This window comes from Balaenoptera physalus (genome assembly GCF_965194825.1).
Source record: "Balaenoptera physalus genome assembly, chromosome: 13".
NCBI classification, from domain to species: domain Eukaryota; kingdom Metazoa; phylum Chordata; class Mammalia; order Artiodactyla; family Balaenopteridae; genus Balaenoptera; species Balaenoptera physalus.
Genome location: NC_138892.1, coordinates 47,453,259 through 47,470,918, shown reverse-complemented (window position 1 = coordinate 47,470,918; position 17,660 = coordinate 47,453,259). Strand labels below are relative to the sequence as shown.

The window sequence follows — 17,660 nt, the reverse complement described above, 5'->3', positions numbered from 1 at the left end:
AAAATCACCCAGCAAGCTAGCAGCCCAACCCCACCTCCTTGTTTCCAGTCCAGTCTTTCCTCTGTATCAAACAGTATTTATTTGTCTCTCTATCTACCTACCTACCTATCTATCCACCTATCTATTTATGGTTGATCTTGGGGCATTCTTACTCCCATTTCCTGAATGTAATATAATTTCAAAAGAATCATAGACTACTAAATACGCAACTATCCATAAACAGGTCTTACCTGTTGATCCATTGGCATAAATCGTAGAGGAACGTTTATCCCCAGAAACAGCTGTGATGGCAATTTTGTATTTACTACCAGCAGTGAGGTTAAAAAATGTATATTCATTCCGTGAAGGTCTTTCTTGAATTTGGGCCCCCTGTGTCTTTTGGTTATCATCAAGTAACTGCACCTCATACCAGGTGACTTTCCCGGAAGAAGGAGTCCACCAGACATGCAAACTGGTGGAAGTACTTTTCTCTTTATTGACTTCAAACCTAGCAGGAGGTAAAGGATCTGCAGAGCAAAAAACAAAAAAGAGAAGGCGGCTTGAAGAATTTTGCAGATACACGCTTACCTTGCTGTAATCCAGATGCATTTTCCTTCAAAACTTTAAGAATCTGCTGCTCATGATACAAATGGGCATTTTATGCCACTCCCAAACTTACTATTTTACTTAAAAAAGAAATCCACCTTGGCTACTAGTCATATAAGCTCCTTTTATTCTAATAAAACTTTTTTTTTTGTTGCGACAGCTCTGAGCTTGGAAATCCAAGCAAGGTTATATTGTCTTTGGCTTGCAAGTTTTGCACTTTTCAAACACTGACAAACATCCAGGCTCTGCCTGGATAAATACTGAAAATCTCAACAGAAAATACAGATATTACGAAATTTTAAAATTTGTATTTGTACTAAACTTTCCCCTTTTTAGGTTGTGGGGTTTGGGGGGGTTATGTATACAAAACTTCGGGCTGTTTTTAGATATCGGAAAACCACAAAAGATACAGACCTGATTATAAGCCTAGGCTAGGTGTGTTCACCAAATGAATTCTCCCAACAACTGGGATTCCCTATGTCCCTAGATTTTCTAAACTTGAGTTCTGGGACATTTTGGAGCTGCCAGAGCTCCCAGAGCAGGTGGGTTAGTCCTGCACCTGGCTGTTTACTTAGTTTCAATTCTCAAAGCCATGGGTCAATTTGAGGAGTCCTGTTTCCCATGTATTGAATCTTCACTGTAGAGCTTGAAATAGGATGAATAGCACGTCTCCAGGTTAGGAACTAAATCAATAACATTTAGTGAGCAGATGATGCAGTGGGACCATCCGAGAAATAAGGCTCTCCTTACCCTGAATGTTGGGAGTAGAAACGTTAACATTTACATATGAGTAATTTTCAGAAATCCTATGTGGTTCTTGGTCTAGAAAGTGAGATTAAGATACTGGAGACTAAATTTCAAAAGTCAGGTTAGATGTTTTAGTGACATGGCTATAGAGATCTCATTTCTTTATCTCCTGGTAAATTATATCTTACTCATGAAAGAAATTGAGGAATTCTAGCATCTGCTTAGAACAGTATATGTTTTAAGAAAGTCTTCACTTGTGACTAACATTGATACAAATAGGAACAAGGTAATCTTATTCTATATTCAGAAGGCATTTATAGCCAGACAGCTCAGTAGACTACGGGTCACCTATAGACTCCATACATAGGCTAAATAAGGCCAAGCCAAGACAGAAACCTTGAGAGCCCAAAGCACAGGTGAGCTTAGAGGATAAGGTTGTGTGGTTTGTATCCTAGCAGCACAGGTTCACCTGAAGAGCGTAGGCTCTAGAGTCTGGCACCCTGGGCTTGAATCCGGGTCTCCCACTTTGTAGCTGGGTAGCAATTCCTTAACCTCCTCGTACCTCAGCGGTCTCCTCTATGCAATGCTGATAACAACGCTATCTTTTCAGTAGAATTGTTATGAAGATTAAGTTGAGTATTTTATCTAGAACACTCAGAACAGCGTCTGGCACATAGTTCAGTGTTCAATGTTAGCTATTATTAGTATTAGTATTAGTGTTCCTCCTATAATTGGGATGACCTTGTCATAGAGGCAGGGAGGTGAAGTGGCAGAGAGCGTGGGCTTTGGAGTCAGAACTCAATTCAAATCTCAGCTCCCTCATGTATCAGTAACTTGGGGAAGTTACTTAACCTTCTAAGCCTCCATTTCCCCCTCTGTCTGGGGAGGATAATAATAGTACTTATATTCTTGGATGTTTGGAGGAGTAACAAGATATAGAGGAGACTTTACATGGTACACAGGGGGCACTCCATAATATAAACTTATTCTGTCTACATGATCATAAAAGAAACTTCCTCTGAATCACTGACAAAATGGAGGCAAAAGTGGAATACCATTTTTTTGGAAACTAAACAGATAATAGCTTTAATTGCCTTCTTCAAAAAAAAAAAGCACTTGGAAAAATCTTATCAGTTTATTCCCATGAACTAACATTCTAACCCTTAAGATAAAACAAAAAAAAATTCCCAAGATGATTTTCATTTATGGGTTCTTGAGGAAAAACAGTATGGGTTTTGTGTGTGTGTGTGTGTGTGGCAATATTATTTAAATTTTCTATCCTACATAACACTCTATAATTAAGGACGTCATCATAAAAGGAAAGGACATAATTTCCCCTCACAGAAAGTTTTCTTGTTACCATGCGATTCTAATAGCCAGAGAAACTCAAGAGCAACCTTGTCATAGCCAACTGAGGTGACACATTTTTGCTGAAGAGGCATTTTAAGGACAAGGATGAGAGGGACAGCTGCTTTCCAGTGATTGTTCAAAAGGGATCAATACTATCACTTACATGCACAACCCAGCCAGATAAAGGTTAAAGAAAATGATCTTATGATCGGTATAATCTAAACATATATAATCTGCAAAATGTGAGCTATAGAAAATGAATTTTAAGGTTGCGTGCCTAGAGGGTGAAGTTCAGAAATGCAGACTTTATCTAATCTCTCTGAGCCAGAAAACAAAACAGTCAATCCTTTGTACATCCGCTAGAACAAAGGAACAATGAGATTGGGAAGTGCCTGGGCTGCAAGAACCTGCACTGGAAACAAACACTTAAAACCCCATTTATGCTGTGATAAAGCCCTTTGCTGGCAGTGGTCCACTATTGCTATGCATGCGGCAGGAGTTCAGTAGCTTTCAGACTTTGTTTCAATCTAACTAAGCCCAAGGAAAACTCTGCTGTATTAAAAAAAAGTTTTCAATATTTTATTAGAAACAAATTAGATACTTCCATCAGGGTGCTATTTTCATCTAACATCTATCTATCTATTTATCTATCTACCTACCTATCTACCATCTACCTATCTACCATCTACCTATCTAGATAGATATCTAGATAGATATCTAGATAGATATATGAAAGAGAGAGTTTTAATGCTATTTGAAAATTTAGTTATAGGTCTGTAATCTTCTGATCATGTGACAGGTCATATGTAATTGGAAAACCCTACTTGACTTACATAATTTATGCTGATGGCTGGAGATATCAATGCACACATGTGTGCATTTATAGCCTTTCTGGTTTTTCCACCCACTGCTCTCATACATACAGCAACCAGTGAAGTATTATAAGCTTTGAGAACTGTTGAAAACCATAAATCAATAATTTAATCTCAATCAATATATCAAAATTTATCATTAGCCATCAATTTAAGACATCTTTGTTTGTATTTATTTCCAGAATCTGGAATATTGAATGCCAAATGCAAAATTCCATAGTATTCAGCTGCTGTATTTCAATGAATCTACCAGTATCAGGAAGCCCCAGAATTTCATAAGTAGGTTTGCTGTCAACCCACTTTTTCTGATAAAGTTTAGCTAAATTCCTGAACCAAAATGGATTCTTCCTTCTTTCCCTTTTAAAAAAATCTGACTTAAGAAGAGGGAGACACGCATATGTATAAAATGGAAGTGCTATTTGCTTTAAAAATTCTTTTGTATGGTCATTAAAACATTATTATCTATTGCTATAGGAATTTGCAGAGTGTTTAGAATTCAAAATGATAGTATTTATTTTGGAAATAAATTTAGCCTTATAACAAGAGAGCAGGCAGTCCATAAGTTAGTGCCAAAAGCTTTTTTTGAAGTCATAATAGCACACAATATATCTATGTAGGATCTGATCATTTACAATGTGCTTTCTTAGTTGTAACAGAGGGTCAGAGGCATTAAGTGACTCATTTACTTCACAAAGGTAACAAGTAATTCAACTGAGCTTCTAACACTTGACTCCAAGTCGTGAGTTCTTTTCTATCACACCTTAGTTGTCCCAGGATGGAAAATGATGTCATGAGTCACACAGTCAGTATAACAACAACAAAAAATCAAACCAGATCTCTATGAAAAATAACAGACAAATTTACAGAACTTTCATTTGATGGTTTGGATAGTCTAGCATAGATAAATGAATAACAACACTAATAATAGCTAAATCTAATTCTGCCGCCAGGAAAGTTCCATTGGTTTTTTAAAAATAATGTTTTTCTTCTCCGTTTCTTTTTACCCCCTAATCTTACTGCCTTAACCTGGTGTTCCCTCACCTTGTGTCTGGATTACTCTGAGTTTTCTGGGTGTCTGCCTTATTTTCTGTCTTTTATCCACTGTTGCCAAATAACCGCTTTGTATATCTCTCCCACATCTGCCATCCTCATCCCCCGGGGAGCACCAAGAACTTTTCTTGAGATGAAGTCTAAGTTTCTCCATAGCAACTCAAGGTCTCCTCAACCAGGATATTATCCTCCACCCACCTCTCCAACACACACCTTATCTTTCAGCACTAACTCCAGGACAAGAGATCAATTTTTTATAGATTACAGATTCAACTTCTGTACCTTTACAGGAATTAGGATACAATTCTAGTTAAAAGCAGAGTGGCTAGGAGACTGGAAGCTGCATTTATGTAGCACTTTATATAAAATGGAGTGAACATCAACTATTCCTATAAACTAATTGCGAATTTTCTCATGGAAACCAGGCTAAGGGTGGGGCAAAAGCCACAAACCATTCCTTGGTGCAGGTTTTTTAAAAAGGGCAGAAGAAGAAGACGAGAAAGCAATTGCCCACAATCTGTAGTTAATTAAAGAGATTTATAGAGATGTAATTTTCTTTTACTTTTGTAATTGTTGCTGTTTGACTATAGTCAGCTTTCTGACTTATTATAAGATGATATACTATATTATGCTAATATATCAGATTAACATGCATTTCATTTATCAACTTTATACACTAAATATAAAGTTCAGGTAGCGAGGAACTTTCAAAGTTTCAACAGCCTCGCAATTAAAGCAGCTTTGACAATCATTTGCATCATGATTAACACGAGTGAGGAATGCCATGTTATTTTACGGGTCATCATACTTGGCTTCTGAGAGTCTACAGTTTACTCGGGCATTTAAGACATATGTGAAAAAGGTAAACACAAAGGTAACTTATCAGGGAGGCTGACTTTGACGTCAGACTAAACCTGGTTCAAATCCCAACACTATCACTTCAAACAGTGACTTTAGGCAAATCGCTTAACCTCACCGAGGCTAAGTTTCCTCATCTGTAAAATGGGACTAACGATACTTACTTTACAGAGTTGTAAGTGTTAAGAGGTAATGAAGCCAAAGTGTTAAGTGCAGCCCTGGCACATGGTGGGGCCTCAGTAAATGGCAGTTGGTGTGAGTATTGCAGCTGTTCTTGCTGTTAAGGGTAACACAGGTCAGCACCAATGCTGAATATGCAAAAGGGGAATGATATCCAAGGGGAAGGTCTCAGAGGTGGGCTTGAAATGAACTTGAGCAAGTTGGAAGGTCAAGTAGGACGCAGAAATCAGAGAGAAGAGAGGCCATTGCAGAATGAGAGAGCAGTTTAAGCAAAAGCACTGAAAAGCTCACTTCTGTCAAGTATTAGAGAACCATGTGAGCACGGAGGGGACAATGACAGCTGACAGAGACTTTAACACCCTCGTGCCATCATCCTTCAGCAGCCCTACTCCTCTCTTTGATATTAACAGTAGAGGTTTTCTTGGGAATTCCCTGGTGGTCCAGTAGTTAGGACTTGGCGTTCTCACTTATGGGGCCCCGGGTTCGATCCCTGGTCCAGGAACTAAGATCCTGCAAGTCACGTAGCGCAGCCAAACAAACAAACAACCAAGAACCAATAGAGGTTTTCTCAATATTATTTAAACGCTACATAAATGCAGTACAAAGGGAAATCCTTTGGCCTCCTCTTCCAGACTGTTGGCCAGAAGCCGCTCTCATGTAGAAATTCATGAGCTGTCGCTTGATGTGTGCTGCCGAACCTGGACATCTAGATACTAAGGAATTACTGTCAATGTTAGGTACGATACTGATATTGTCGTTATGTTAAAAATAATGCTTATCATTCAGAAATGCATACTGAAATATTTATAAATGAAATTAAATGATGACTTGGGCTGTGTCAAAATGATATGCGGTGTGGGAGTGAGTGAGGATATAGATGAAATATGATTGTCAGTTGGTAACTGTTGAAGGTAGGAGACGAGTATATGCTCGTTCCTTATACTATTCTGTTTACTTTTTATGTATTTGAACTTTTCCATCTAGAGGAAGAAAAACAAAATCAAAACCCCAAATCCCTGGAAATCTGTATGTATACCTACCATGTTAATTTTAGTTGCATAGATTCATCTTTGTTTATATACATTCATACATTTAGAATGGGTTTGACCTCTCCTACAAGGTCAGAAAGTCGTCAGTATTACCCTTTATCCCCCAGGGGGCTTCCAGGGAATTGGTGTCCGGGAATGGAAGGTGAAACAAATTTTCTTCCATTCTGTCTGGACAAATTAGATTTTATTTCTTGCTAATCTGTAGAATGCCAGGCCCACCTACAGAAGTCAGACAAATGGAGGAAGCTTCCAAACACACAAAAAGTCAAGTGCAGAGAACTAGGTTGGTTGATTCCCTATACAGAGCTCAGCTTGACCTTAGAATTCCTGAAATAACTATACTGCAAATGGCTGATTCCTAAATACTGAAGTCCATCACCAGCAGTTCAACACAATCAAAATCAATATTATTTCATCACACTAACACACATTTAATCATTATTCTACCCTTGTGTAGGCTAAGTAACTATAGATTTAAAGTATTTCATAATATATTTTTTTCTCTTTAAAAGTTGAATTGAAAAGTAACAACAAACTATCATATGTAATCTGAAAGAACAAAAACCAACTAAAAAATTATGTCCATTCTACAGAGTAGTGGAAAGAATTGGCGTTGGGGTCAGTAGATCTGGGTTCAAGGTCTAGGTCTACCATATATTAGCTCTATGGATTTGTGATTAGTTAACTCTTATGAATATCAATCTCATCTCCCACCTGAAAGTAATAATAGGAAACTTACTACACACTTAGTATGTGACAAAAACTGTTCTAGAATTTATGTATGAATCAATTAAAACCTCAAAACGACCCTAAGAAGTGAGCATTCTCTTTATTATTGTCCCCATTTTATAGATTAAAAGAGGTGAGTAACTTATTCAAGGCAACTTGGTTAGTAAATGATGGAGGCAGCAGCCTTCAGAACTCAACTCTTAACCACCTGTGCCTTCACGATACTCCCTCCACAGGATTGCCATGTGGCTATAATTAAACAATATATGGTCAGTATAATATATATTTTATACTCTTACCTACTAAACAAGGTAGGTGAAAGTATTTTACATACTATAAAAGCACAAGACAAATATTAGAGTATTATTTTCTTCCTGGGAAAGACAACAAATATTCCTAGGCATTACAGATTTAACCAGGCATAAAAGGAATGGTACCAAAATCTTAATGACAATGAATAATAGAAAAACTATGTCAATAGTTCTTAAACTTCAGTGTGCATTGATTCACTTTGATATTTGTTTAAAATCAGATACCCTAGGCTCCACTCTTTCTAAATTCATTATATATGAGGTAGAAGCCAAGAACATGCTTCTATAACAAACTCTGCAAGAGAGTTTAATGCCAGTAGCTTACAGACATTATTGAAAAATAATGGCCTGTGTTTAAAGCCATGTAAGTGTTATGGACTGAATTGCATCCCTCTAAAATTCATATGTTGAAGACTTAACCACCGATACTTCAGAATGTGACTGTATTTGGAGATAAAACCTCTAAAGAGGTAACTGAGTTACAATGGGATCTTTAGGGTGGGCCCCAATCCAATATGACTGGTGTCCTAAGAAGATTAGACACAGACAACACAGATGGTCGACCATGTGAGGACATAGTGAGGTGGCCATCTGCAAGCCAATCAGAGAAGCCTCAGAAGAAACCTGCTGATAACTTGATCTGGGACTTCTAGCCTCCAGAACTGTGAGAAAATAAATTTGCTGCTTAAGCCACCCTATCTGTGGTATTTTGTTACGAAAGCCCTGGTAAACTAATACAAGAAGCAACATTTTGAGGTGGAAATAATAGCTGATATGGTGATTTGGTAATTAAAGCTCTTAAAAATTTTTTAAATTAAAGACAGAGGAACGAGCCATGTAAAAAGAGCTAAACTTTTTTTTTGCCTTTTGCTCTAGGCTGATTAATAAGTATCTGAAACTGACTAACAAGAAGTCATATTGCCACTAAGATATTCTTCCTGTAGGTAAAGTTCTCTACAACTAGACTTCTTCCCTGGGCTCCATGACTTACCCATAACCCAAGGAGAATAGATCATATTTTTATGTACATTCTCCCACTAAAATATTCATTTCATTTATTAATATTTGTCTGTTATCATCTACCTATTCATCCATAGATCCACCCATTCATCTCCCCATTCATTCATCCATCTACCCATCCAGTTAATATTTATTGAACACCTACCATGGGTTAGATGCCATTTTAGGTACTGAAAAACTACTTCTTATTGGTGGGAAGATAAAAATCCCCCCAAATTTGTAATTGAAAACTCTACGGTTTCCTTTAAACAAACTCAAATGTCCTTAGGATACATTCAAGTAAGAAAATAAATGAAGTGGTCCAGGGGGATTCCAGTGAATTGGTATCTGAAAAGAGAGAAACCACAACTCAGCTCTAGAGAGTTCTAGGCAGACTGGCCGAGTTTTGCCAGATCTTCCAGTATTTTAAGAGAATCCATACATCTGGTATTTATGCGAATTTTCTGCTCAATGTTGGTGAAATAATCTGAATTTTCCACAAACGTTACGTGAGCCAAACAAGCAAGTCTATTATTTAGACACCTAGACACTCCCAGGGGCCACTTTGCAGCCTCTGCTCTAGACTCTGAGGACACAGTGTTCACAAAAGTGTTGAGTTCTTCAATATCTGTTACCTTCATAATCTATTTCTGATGAATTCACAACTAAATAATTTGGCTTTCAATTTATTACAGTTGTTGCATTGACCATGTATGACCAAACACACCTGAGAGAGGCAGGGCAAGGTCTTCTCCCAAGAAAGAAGTGGTAAAGCTCTGTCACCACTTTCATCCTGATCTTCTTTCAACTCTGTACAAGACTACAAAGGCAGAGACCATGCTTTGTTTGTCATCTTTATAAGCTCACCAATCACTACCTGGTGTAACTCGCTGCAGTAGCCATGCTTGATAAATGTTTGCTGAACTGAATTTGAATCCACATAGGTTTTTCAATTCTGTTTTTAAATCTGGAGCGAAAACTGATTGTTGCTGAAATAGTTCTGATTTAGTTGAAATTTTTGATCTTTAAGGTCATGTCTACATTATGTTATTTTAGATAATTTACCAGGAAAAACAACCAGACAAATCACACTTGGAACGATACAGAATGATTACAGAGATAATCTAAGCAACTGTTGTATCTCCAGCCAAATCATGCCTTGCTCTCACTCTATTTTACTCTATACTGATAAGATAGGCATAATGGAATAAGAAAAGCACAATGTATTTGAATGACTTTTTTTGTTTGAAGTTATATCTCAGACTTAATATTATGCTACTAGTTGATCCTGCTTTAATGACAGCAAAATATGATTTGTGACACTCATCTTTGTAGCTTAGCAGTTAATACAGAGTAATACTAGTACTTTCTCTAAACTTAAACGAAAACTCACATATGTCCTTAAATATAGAAAGCAAAAAAAAAAAAAAAGTGCTGACAAAAAATAAATAACAACCAACCAGGAATATTCTCCCTGAAACATTAAAAAAAAAACTTAACTTAAAAAAGTTTATTTAAATAAAATTATTTAAAAAATATAGAGAAACCCAAGTAGGGTTATACCATCACACAAATAAGTATGAAAAAATTATTATTATACAAACATCACTTTTGATCAAATTTCATTCTTCACATTTGGCATGGAGCTCATAAAATTTGTGGTGAAAAGTATATTTGTGGTACTGTAAAAAGTAACTCCTTAAGAAAAATGATAAGACACTGAACACTAACAATTGGGTATGCTGACTAAGTCTTTTTTTAATTAAACATAGTCAATAAAATGCAAACATTTCTTACATTTCACAAATGTCTCTGGACTTGAAACACCTACATGCATAATTAAACTCAAAACATATTCTAACTAGTAACACCCACAGTGAGTCCTTTTTCATCAATGTTTTTTCCAAAAAAGTAAAACCTCTGGGTTAAATCAGTATATTCTGGCTTAATGTCTTCATCTTTTCTCCCATAAGCTTCTGATAGCTCACCTGTTTTTAAACATCATTCTGCCCCATTCAATACAGACACCTTATCAAATGTAAAGAACACATCTGGAAGTTCTACGTCATAAATTTCACAGTATTAGCAATCTGAGTGTTCACATCTTCACATACCAAGAAACCAAGAACTTTATAACTAAAAACTCAGCCACTTAAACTCCTGAAAAATGTTCTAATTATGTGGTTGATTTCGGTCTCTCTTTGATTCCCTGTAAAAACACAACCACATTCTTAACAAGTGGTGTCTCTTTTCAATTCAAGTTCCTGCAAATCTCAGAAATTATCTAACTTTCCTCTGAAGTAAGTCAAGTGATGTAATTGGGCTTTCTTAATTAGCAAGAGAACAATTCATTGACTTATTACCAGGACCTAGTCACATTTCCTGACCTTATTGTAACTGCCCTGATAACGGACTGTTCTCTCACCTCTTCAAAGAACTATAGCTAAAGAAGTGATCTTTGTTCAGGTTGAATGTGAAAGAATAGCAAGGACGACACATTTCTAAATTTAACTTCTGGAATTTTTCAGTTAAATTTGACTTTCTCCATGAAAGTAAGGCTTCTCCATTGCAACAAAAAAAGATAACGTTAAAAGGAAGACTAATGAAGTCATAAAACATCGAAGTCATTAGAGAATTCCGAGCACATCTGAGGGTGGCTCTGGGGATTAATGAGGTAACATGCATTGCAGCCCCTACCTAAGTAGGCACTTGGTTGGAACCTGGACCTGAATGACCAAGTCTAACACTCTCATTTTACAGATAAGAAAACTGAGGCAGGAAAGACAAACTCTTACCACATACGCATGGAAGGGTTTACCAAAAGTGAACAGAAAATGATTGACTTAAGGTGCAGAGTAACCAAAGGATGATCTGTGATATTGGCATGGTTTTAGTTACACAAGTGATAAAAAATAATTTTCATACCCTCATCTCAAGGGACTTTTCTAATTTCCCCCTAAGGGTGACTCTATTCCTGATGATTTTATGTCCTGGTTCCAAAAATAAAACTAAGTTGAGGAAAGTCATATCCCTAATCATTGCACTTCCATTATTTATTCTAAAAACATTTACTTAAAATTATTCCAGGGCTTGACAATTTAATGCGATGGAAGCTCAAACCACATCACTTTAACAAATTCCCTCCACAGCCCACAGTTTCTCTTTGCTGCTCTCCCCGTTTAAGTGGCTAGTCCGCTGTTTTCAGCACTAAGGAAGTCTCTGAAAGTCAACCAAGCTGCTTCTGGCCAGATCTGAGGAGACTAGAAATCTTTGTCAATAGTTATCTTCACAGGTGTTTTTACCTTTATTATTATTATTATTTTGTATGCCTGGAACTCAAGTGAAACATCAGCTTGAAAAGGCAGGGCTCAGCCGGAAGTGGCCTGGCCGTCCAACCGCACCTGTCACTTTTTACCTGTTTGCAAGACCACAGTTCTCTCTTCTCCATCCAGAGACATAATACTGAAATTATAGATGGTTCCCGCTTGTAAATCCTTGGGGTTACATCCATAGGTGGTGTTGTCTATCCGCACGGGGTGGCAGCACGCGACCCACGACGTGTCACTGCTGCAGATGAGGCTAAAGTTACAGGGTGACGCCAAAGTTCTCCACTGGAGAGACACGGACCGGCTGGAGACCCTGGACTCTGTCAGGGTGAAGTTGCATCTCACTGGCTCCCCCAGTCCAGTCTGCAAAGGAACCAGAACAACAGCTGAAGCCCGCTGTCTAGACCTGCCCAGGGACGAGTCCGTAGCAAGCTCCCCAAGCTGCTCCACTCACCCCTGGCCCCCAGCCTGAGCCCATGCATCCTTTCGCCCCCCAGCCAGAGAAGAGGCCCGCAGCCCAGGGGGGTGGCCACCTTCTCCCTAGCTGCTTCTTCTCCGGAGCAGCTGGAAAGAGAAGGTGGCTTGTTGCCTTTGACAGTGGCACGAGCTGTCAGTCTGGCTGGGGGCTCAGAAGAGGATGCTCATTCCTCCCCAGGGAGAGGAAGAAATTCTGCCACCTCCCTCTCCAGAACACAACCCAGCAGACCAGAAAGCCGAGTGGGCATTTGGTCCTCGGCGGGGAGGCGCGCGTCCGCCCGCGGGGAGCTCTTCTCGGGCCCCTCACCTGCAGCAGGCTCAGCGCGGTCCACAGGGCCAGCCCGGCTCCATGGCTCCGCATGGCGCTCAGCGGTTCCCCCTGACTCGACCGCTGGGCTGGGACGCGGGGCGGCCCCGACGGCCGGCGGAGCGGGGACCACTTGTTGCGCGCGCTCAGCGCGCCCCGCGGGCGCAGAGCGCTGGCCTCCGGGCTGACGACGCGCGGGGGCCGCCGCCGCCGCCGCTGATGCTGCTGCCGCCCCGGGCCGGCTGCGGACGCGAGAGGCGGCGGGGGCCGGCAGCGCGCCGCCCTTCCCACGCTGCCATTCTGACCCGCGCTGCCTCGCCCCGAGCCCCGGCCGCGGACTTCCGCAATCAAAAGGCAATTTCCTCGTCTCCCGGCAAAGGAACAATGCGCCGGCGAGGGAGGGAGCCCCGAGGAGCCAACGCCTGAGGCTGCCAAGGGGGCCCGAGGCGGGCCAAGATGCCCCCGCCTCTCCCGCCAGGGGTCCCGGCCGGGTCTGCGGAGCTCTGCCTCCTTCTCCGCCTCCCCGCCCGACTTTCACTTTTTCCCGCTCCGTGGTCCTCAACACCACCGTCTCAGCCACAGTAAGGCTTGCTGCCTCTCACTTTCCATCTCCCCACCCCCGCCCCCTTCCTCCCTCCACACCCTGCGCCTCCCGCTCCCTGTCTTCCTTCCTATCTTCCTCATCTGCTTTCTCCAGGGCCTCTTTTCCCAGGATTAAACTTGACCACAGCAGATTTCCCTAGGTCGCCTCACTCTTTCCTGAAGCCTTTTATTAGAGTGCTTTTGCCCTTCTCACCTCAAAGCATTCATTCGTCCCAACGCGTATCCCCCTGACACCATCAAGAGAAAAAGACCCCGAAAGGATGGTGTCCATTGTCAACTTGACCTTCATTTTTTCCTGCCATTCACTTTTCCCCTTTCTCTTGTGTCGAGGTCTGTGCTCTCCCTAAATCTTATGCACATGGTGCTAACCAAGAACAAGTATAATCACCACCAATCGTCCAGCCCACAAGCAAAGCAGTTTCATCACTGACCATCCAGTAGTTAAAGTCATTTCATCCATAATTGTCCAAGCAATATAAGAATGCAATATGAACTCTGGTTTGTGGAAAATACTCTTGATGGCTCAGCTTCCCACATACTACAAGAAAGTGAAATTCACTTAGTTTTTAGCACTAACTTTATGCTAACTTTTAGCAACTGCCTCAGTACCTGAGTGATCATGTATCTGAAAATGGATTTTAAAAGAGTTCCTGATAACCGAAGAGCAAAATGTTTAATTGGTCATAGGTGATAGTAGGAAAATATTGCAACAACCTTAATAATGTTTGACTGCTTTTCTTTGGGTGCCATCCCTGACAACTGCCGGAAGAAAGGAGATTTTTCAGAACAGAATATTTGAGCTACATCAATGGGAAGGATGGCATATTCTTTTCTTTTTCAAATAGATTATACATAAAGCTATATTATTGACTGCTATATCAAAGGTACCTACTTGGAGGAAAAGCAGAAAAAAACGAAAAAGTGAAAATTATTTCAATTCTTTTAGAAAACTTGTGTTTTAAAAAAATTGTTTTAATGAAAAGATGAAGTTTCTACTCCTTCGAAGATTCTATGGGCTTTTAATCTGCAGCCAGACTAGAGATCTCAAATTTCTTTTTCAAGTTAGCAGACACTCAAAGAAGGTCAAACCTAAAACACGGGTGTATTTCTGGGAAAATGGAATCTTTCTTATTTCTCTGCCCAGGTCACTTGTCTTACCAAAGAACTTTTGCCCTCTGTATTTTGCCCCCAAGTTCAATGACTTTTCACAGCCTGGCATTCCTTTCGGCATCATCAGAGATACTCCTCTTCTCTCCCTGTTAGAGACTGCAATCCTACAGGCTGCCTTCAGCCTTTACAGGGGTCTTTTTCAGCTTTATTCCTTTTTAACATTACCCTTTTCTTTTCTGGCTATATTCAGAAGACAATGTGATTTCCTCGTCTGTAAAACTGGAATAATCTACTCTAAATACTTCCCAGAGCTATTATGAAGAATAAGATCACATATGTTGAAGCACCTTTGCAAACTTTAATGTGCTGTCCAATTGTCAGTTTGCCTAGTGATAGGTTGCATCCAAATCACACAGTTTGCTCTCTTTCAAATTCATCCATCACATAGGTCCCACTTACCTAACTTCTGCTGCCCATCCTTCTCTTTGTCAAAAACCAATGAGGTTTTTACATTTTTCTCATAGATTGCCCCTCAGATTTGAAACATTCCCTCCCAAATTCACTAAATAGCCCTCTGTCCTTTGCAGAAATCTTCGATAAATCCTGTCTTTTTCAAGTGCTCCAAGGCTTCTCACATATTTTTAAAAAAATTACATGTTACCAACCTACTATACCTTAACAGTTAATTTTAAAATAGTATTTGATATCCAATACACTGTCTGACTATAATGCAGTATACTGCCTTATAGTAAAGGCAACTGCAACAAAAAGGCAAAATGTGAAGAGGACTAATCAAACAAAGCAATAACAAAATATCCTCATAACACTCTTCAGATGCTTCCAAATTCTGTTATTAACAGTGACCTGCTAATAATAACCCTGGGAATAGGAATTAGAAAAAGAAGGAGCGATTTCTTCAAATACAATCATTTAATTTTTGATCTATGAGAGAGACATGTACATTTAGGGTCTTGTGCCTTTTATCTATTTTGATACCAATGTATATGAAGAATTATAGCAATCTGTGAAGGAAAGGACTAGGAGTCAGAGATATTTCTTTCCCAAAGGTATATAACTGCTGGTTCTTTTTTTGGAGAATCTTAAGGCTCACAGCAAAGCTCCCAATTAATTAGTGGGTCCTAAATAACCTATAGGAATGAGCATACTATGAAACAAGGAGAGAAAGTTTAAACTCAGGTTTTTACTGATTACATTTTAAAAGCTGATTTACCTTTTAAAAACACTTACATTACTATGAAAAATTAGAGAGATGTGTAATAGATTCAAGGCAGTAAGAGACTGGGAAAGGCTGCCAGATAACATCTTTTCCTAGAGGAGTTTATTTGAAACTACTGTACAAAGTACAAATAAGATGATTCATTTTATTCTTTGTTCTCATCTTTGTTTGGAATTCCTCAACTTCTTTTGAACCTATTTATCCTGTGTAATGACACTACATTTGCTTTAGAAGTTACTGCATTCCAGGCATTTGGAATCAGCCTCTCTGTAACTTTTCAGGGGACAACCTCTTCTCTTTGCCACTAGGAAACCTTTCCCAGACTGCAGGGGAAGGGTGGGACTGCTTTTGGTTAGACATGAGTGCCTAATGTTAAACCGTTGGTTAAACAGCTGCCTTTTAAACAAATAGTCATAACAGTTAATGAATAATTGTTCTAATTTATATATTCATTAATTATGATTTCGTGGATGAAAGCGTGGCTCATATCATGTCATGAACATACATGTTGAATGATACAACCGATCATCAGGGGTCCCAGGGTCACACTTTGAGAATTGTTACTTGACATCAGGGTTTGAGCTGGGTGCAGAGAAGTTTGGGGGATGAAGGAAGAGTGGATTGGTAAAGTTGATTGGTTAATTCAAAATCCTCACTCATGACCTAAAAGGCCTTTCATGACCTGGCCTCTGCTTACCCCATGCCTCTCTCCTGCTTGCCTCCTATGCTCCAGTGGCCTGGGTCTAATAATTCATTTACTCATTCATTCAGCAAATATTGACTGAGCACCTACCGTGTGCCAGGCCCTGGTTTAGGTTTTGGAGACACCCCCAAGAAGCTGACTCTTTCCTGCCCCAGGGCCTTTGTGCCTGCCATTTCCTTTTCTTGGACCACTCCTGCCCAGGAGGTCTGCTTAGCAGTCTTTCTCCCAATCTTTAGGTCTCAGCTTAAACACATCCCTATGGGGCCAGGCCCTTTCTGACCTCACAGGGGAAAAGTGTGCTGTTATCAATCTTCATCTCAGCAACCCATTTATTTAATTCTGAACATTAATGACACTTGGTAATAATACAATTATTTATATGTTTGTATACTGTCTGCCTTCCCTGGCCATATGGAGAATTCCTTTAGGGCAGAGTCTTTGTCTGTCTTGCTTTTCTTGCACAGAGTTTGGCATATAGTGGAGTTTCAACAAATATTTGTTCAGTGAGTAGATGAATGAATGAATGGGTGAATCTTTGTAGCTGCTCAATAAATATTATTATCTGAGTAAACACTGTAAACAAGTCCTTCTAGACATGTTCCTGCTGGATGCCTCAAATATCATCTTGAAAGGGATGGAGGGATGGAGCAGAGGAATAAAAGAGGGAAGGGCAAAGGAATTAAAGAGAGGAAGAAGAGAAGATTGATTTTGAAGAGAAAGAGGTGGGAAAAGATGAGTGGGAGGGAAGATGAAGGGAGGAAAAGGAGAAAGGGGAAGGAAGTAGTAACCTTTAGGACAGTGGTTCTCAAAAGCTAGTATCATCATCATCTGAGAACTTGCTAGAAATATAAAATCTTAGGGCCCTACTACAACCTGAGGAATTTGAAATGTTCTGGTGGAGCCAAATGATCTCTGTGTGTGCCTGTGTATGTATGTGTGTGTGTGTGTGTGTGTGTGTGTGTGTGTGTGTATTTAAAAAGCCTTCCTGCTCTAGTTGGTGAAAAAGAGCTATCCAAATTCCAAACAAAAGCCTTAGATTGTCAATCCCCTACTCTAAACCCTGATCCAGTTGTCACTTTATATTAAAGAGAGTTAATGATATCTCATTCTTTTAAATTTCACTGAGCTCTCTGGTTACAAGAAGCTATATAGATGATTTAGAAGATC

The 17,660-nt window shown here is 39.6% G+C and overlaps 1 protein-coding gene across 3 annotated transcripts in view; it reads right to left on the bottom strand.

Annotated features, from left to right (window-relative positions):
- The window catches only part of PTPRB (protein tyrosine phosphatase receptor type B), a 117,929-nt gene that overhangs the window by 74,722 nt on the left and 25,547 nt on the right, over positions 1-17,660 (bottom strand). For 2 of the 3 annotated variants that reach the window (XR_014252873.1, XM_082422673.1), the window contains exons 4-5: positions 12,146-12,419; positions 231-506 (exon numbers count right to left, since the gene is read on the bottom strand). Coding sequence is in view for 2 of the 3 variants with exons in the window: in XM_082422673.1 (XP_082278799.1) it covers positions 231-506; positions 12,146-12,419 (550 nt within the window). In the remaining variant the exon portion in view is untranslated. Of the gene's footprint in view, positions 1-230; positions 507-12,145; positions 12,420-12,840; positions 13,332-17,660 lie in introns of those variants that run through there. The other variant, XM_082422674.1, reaches the window with a different exon arrangement.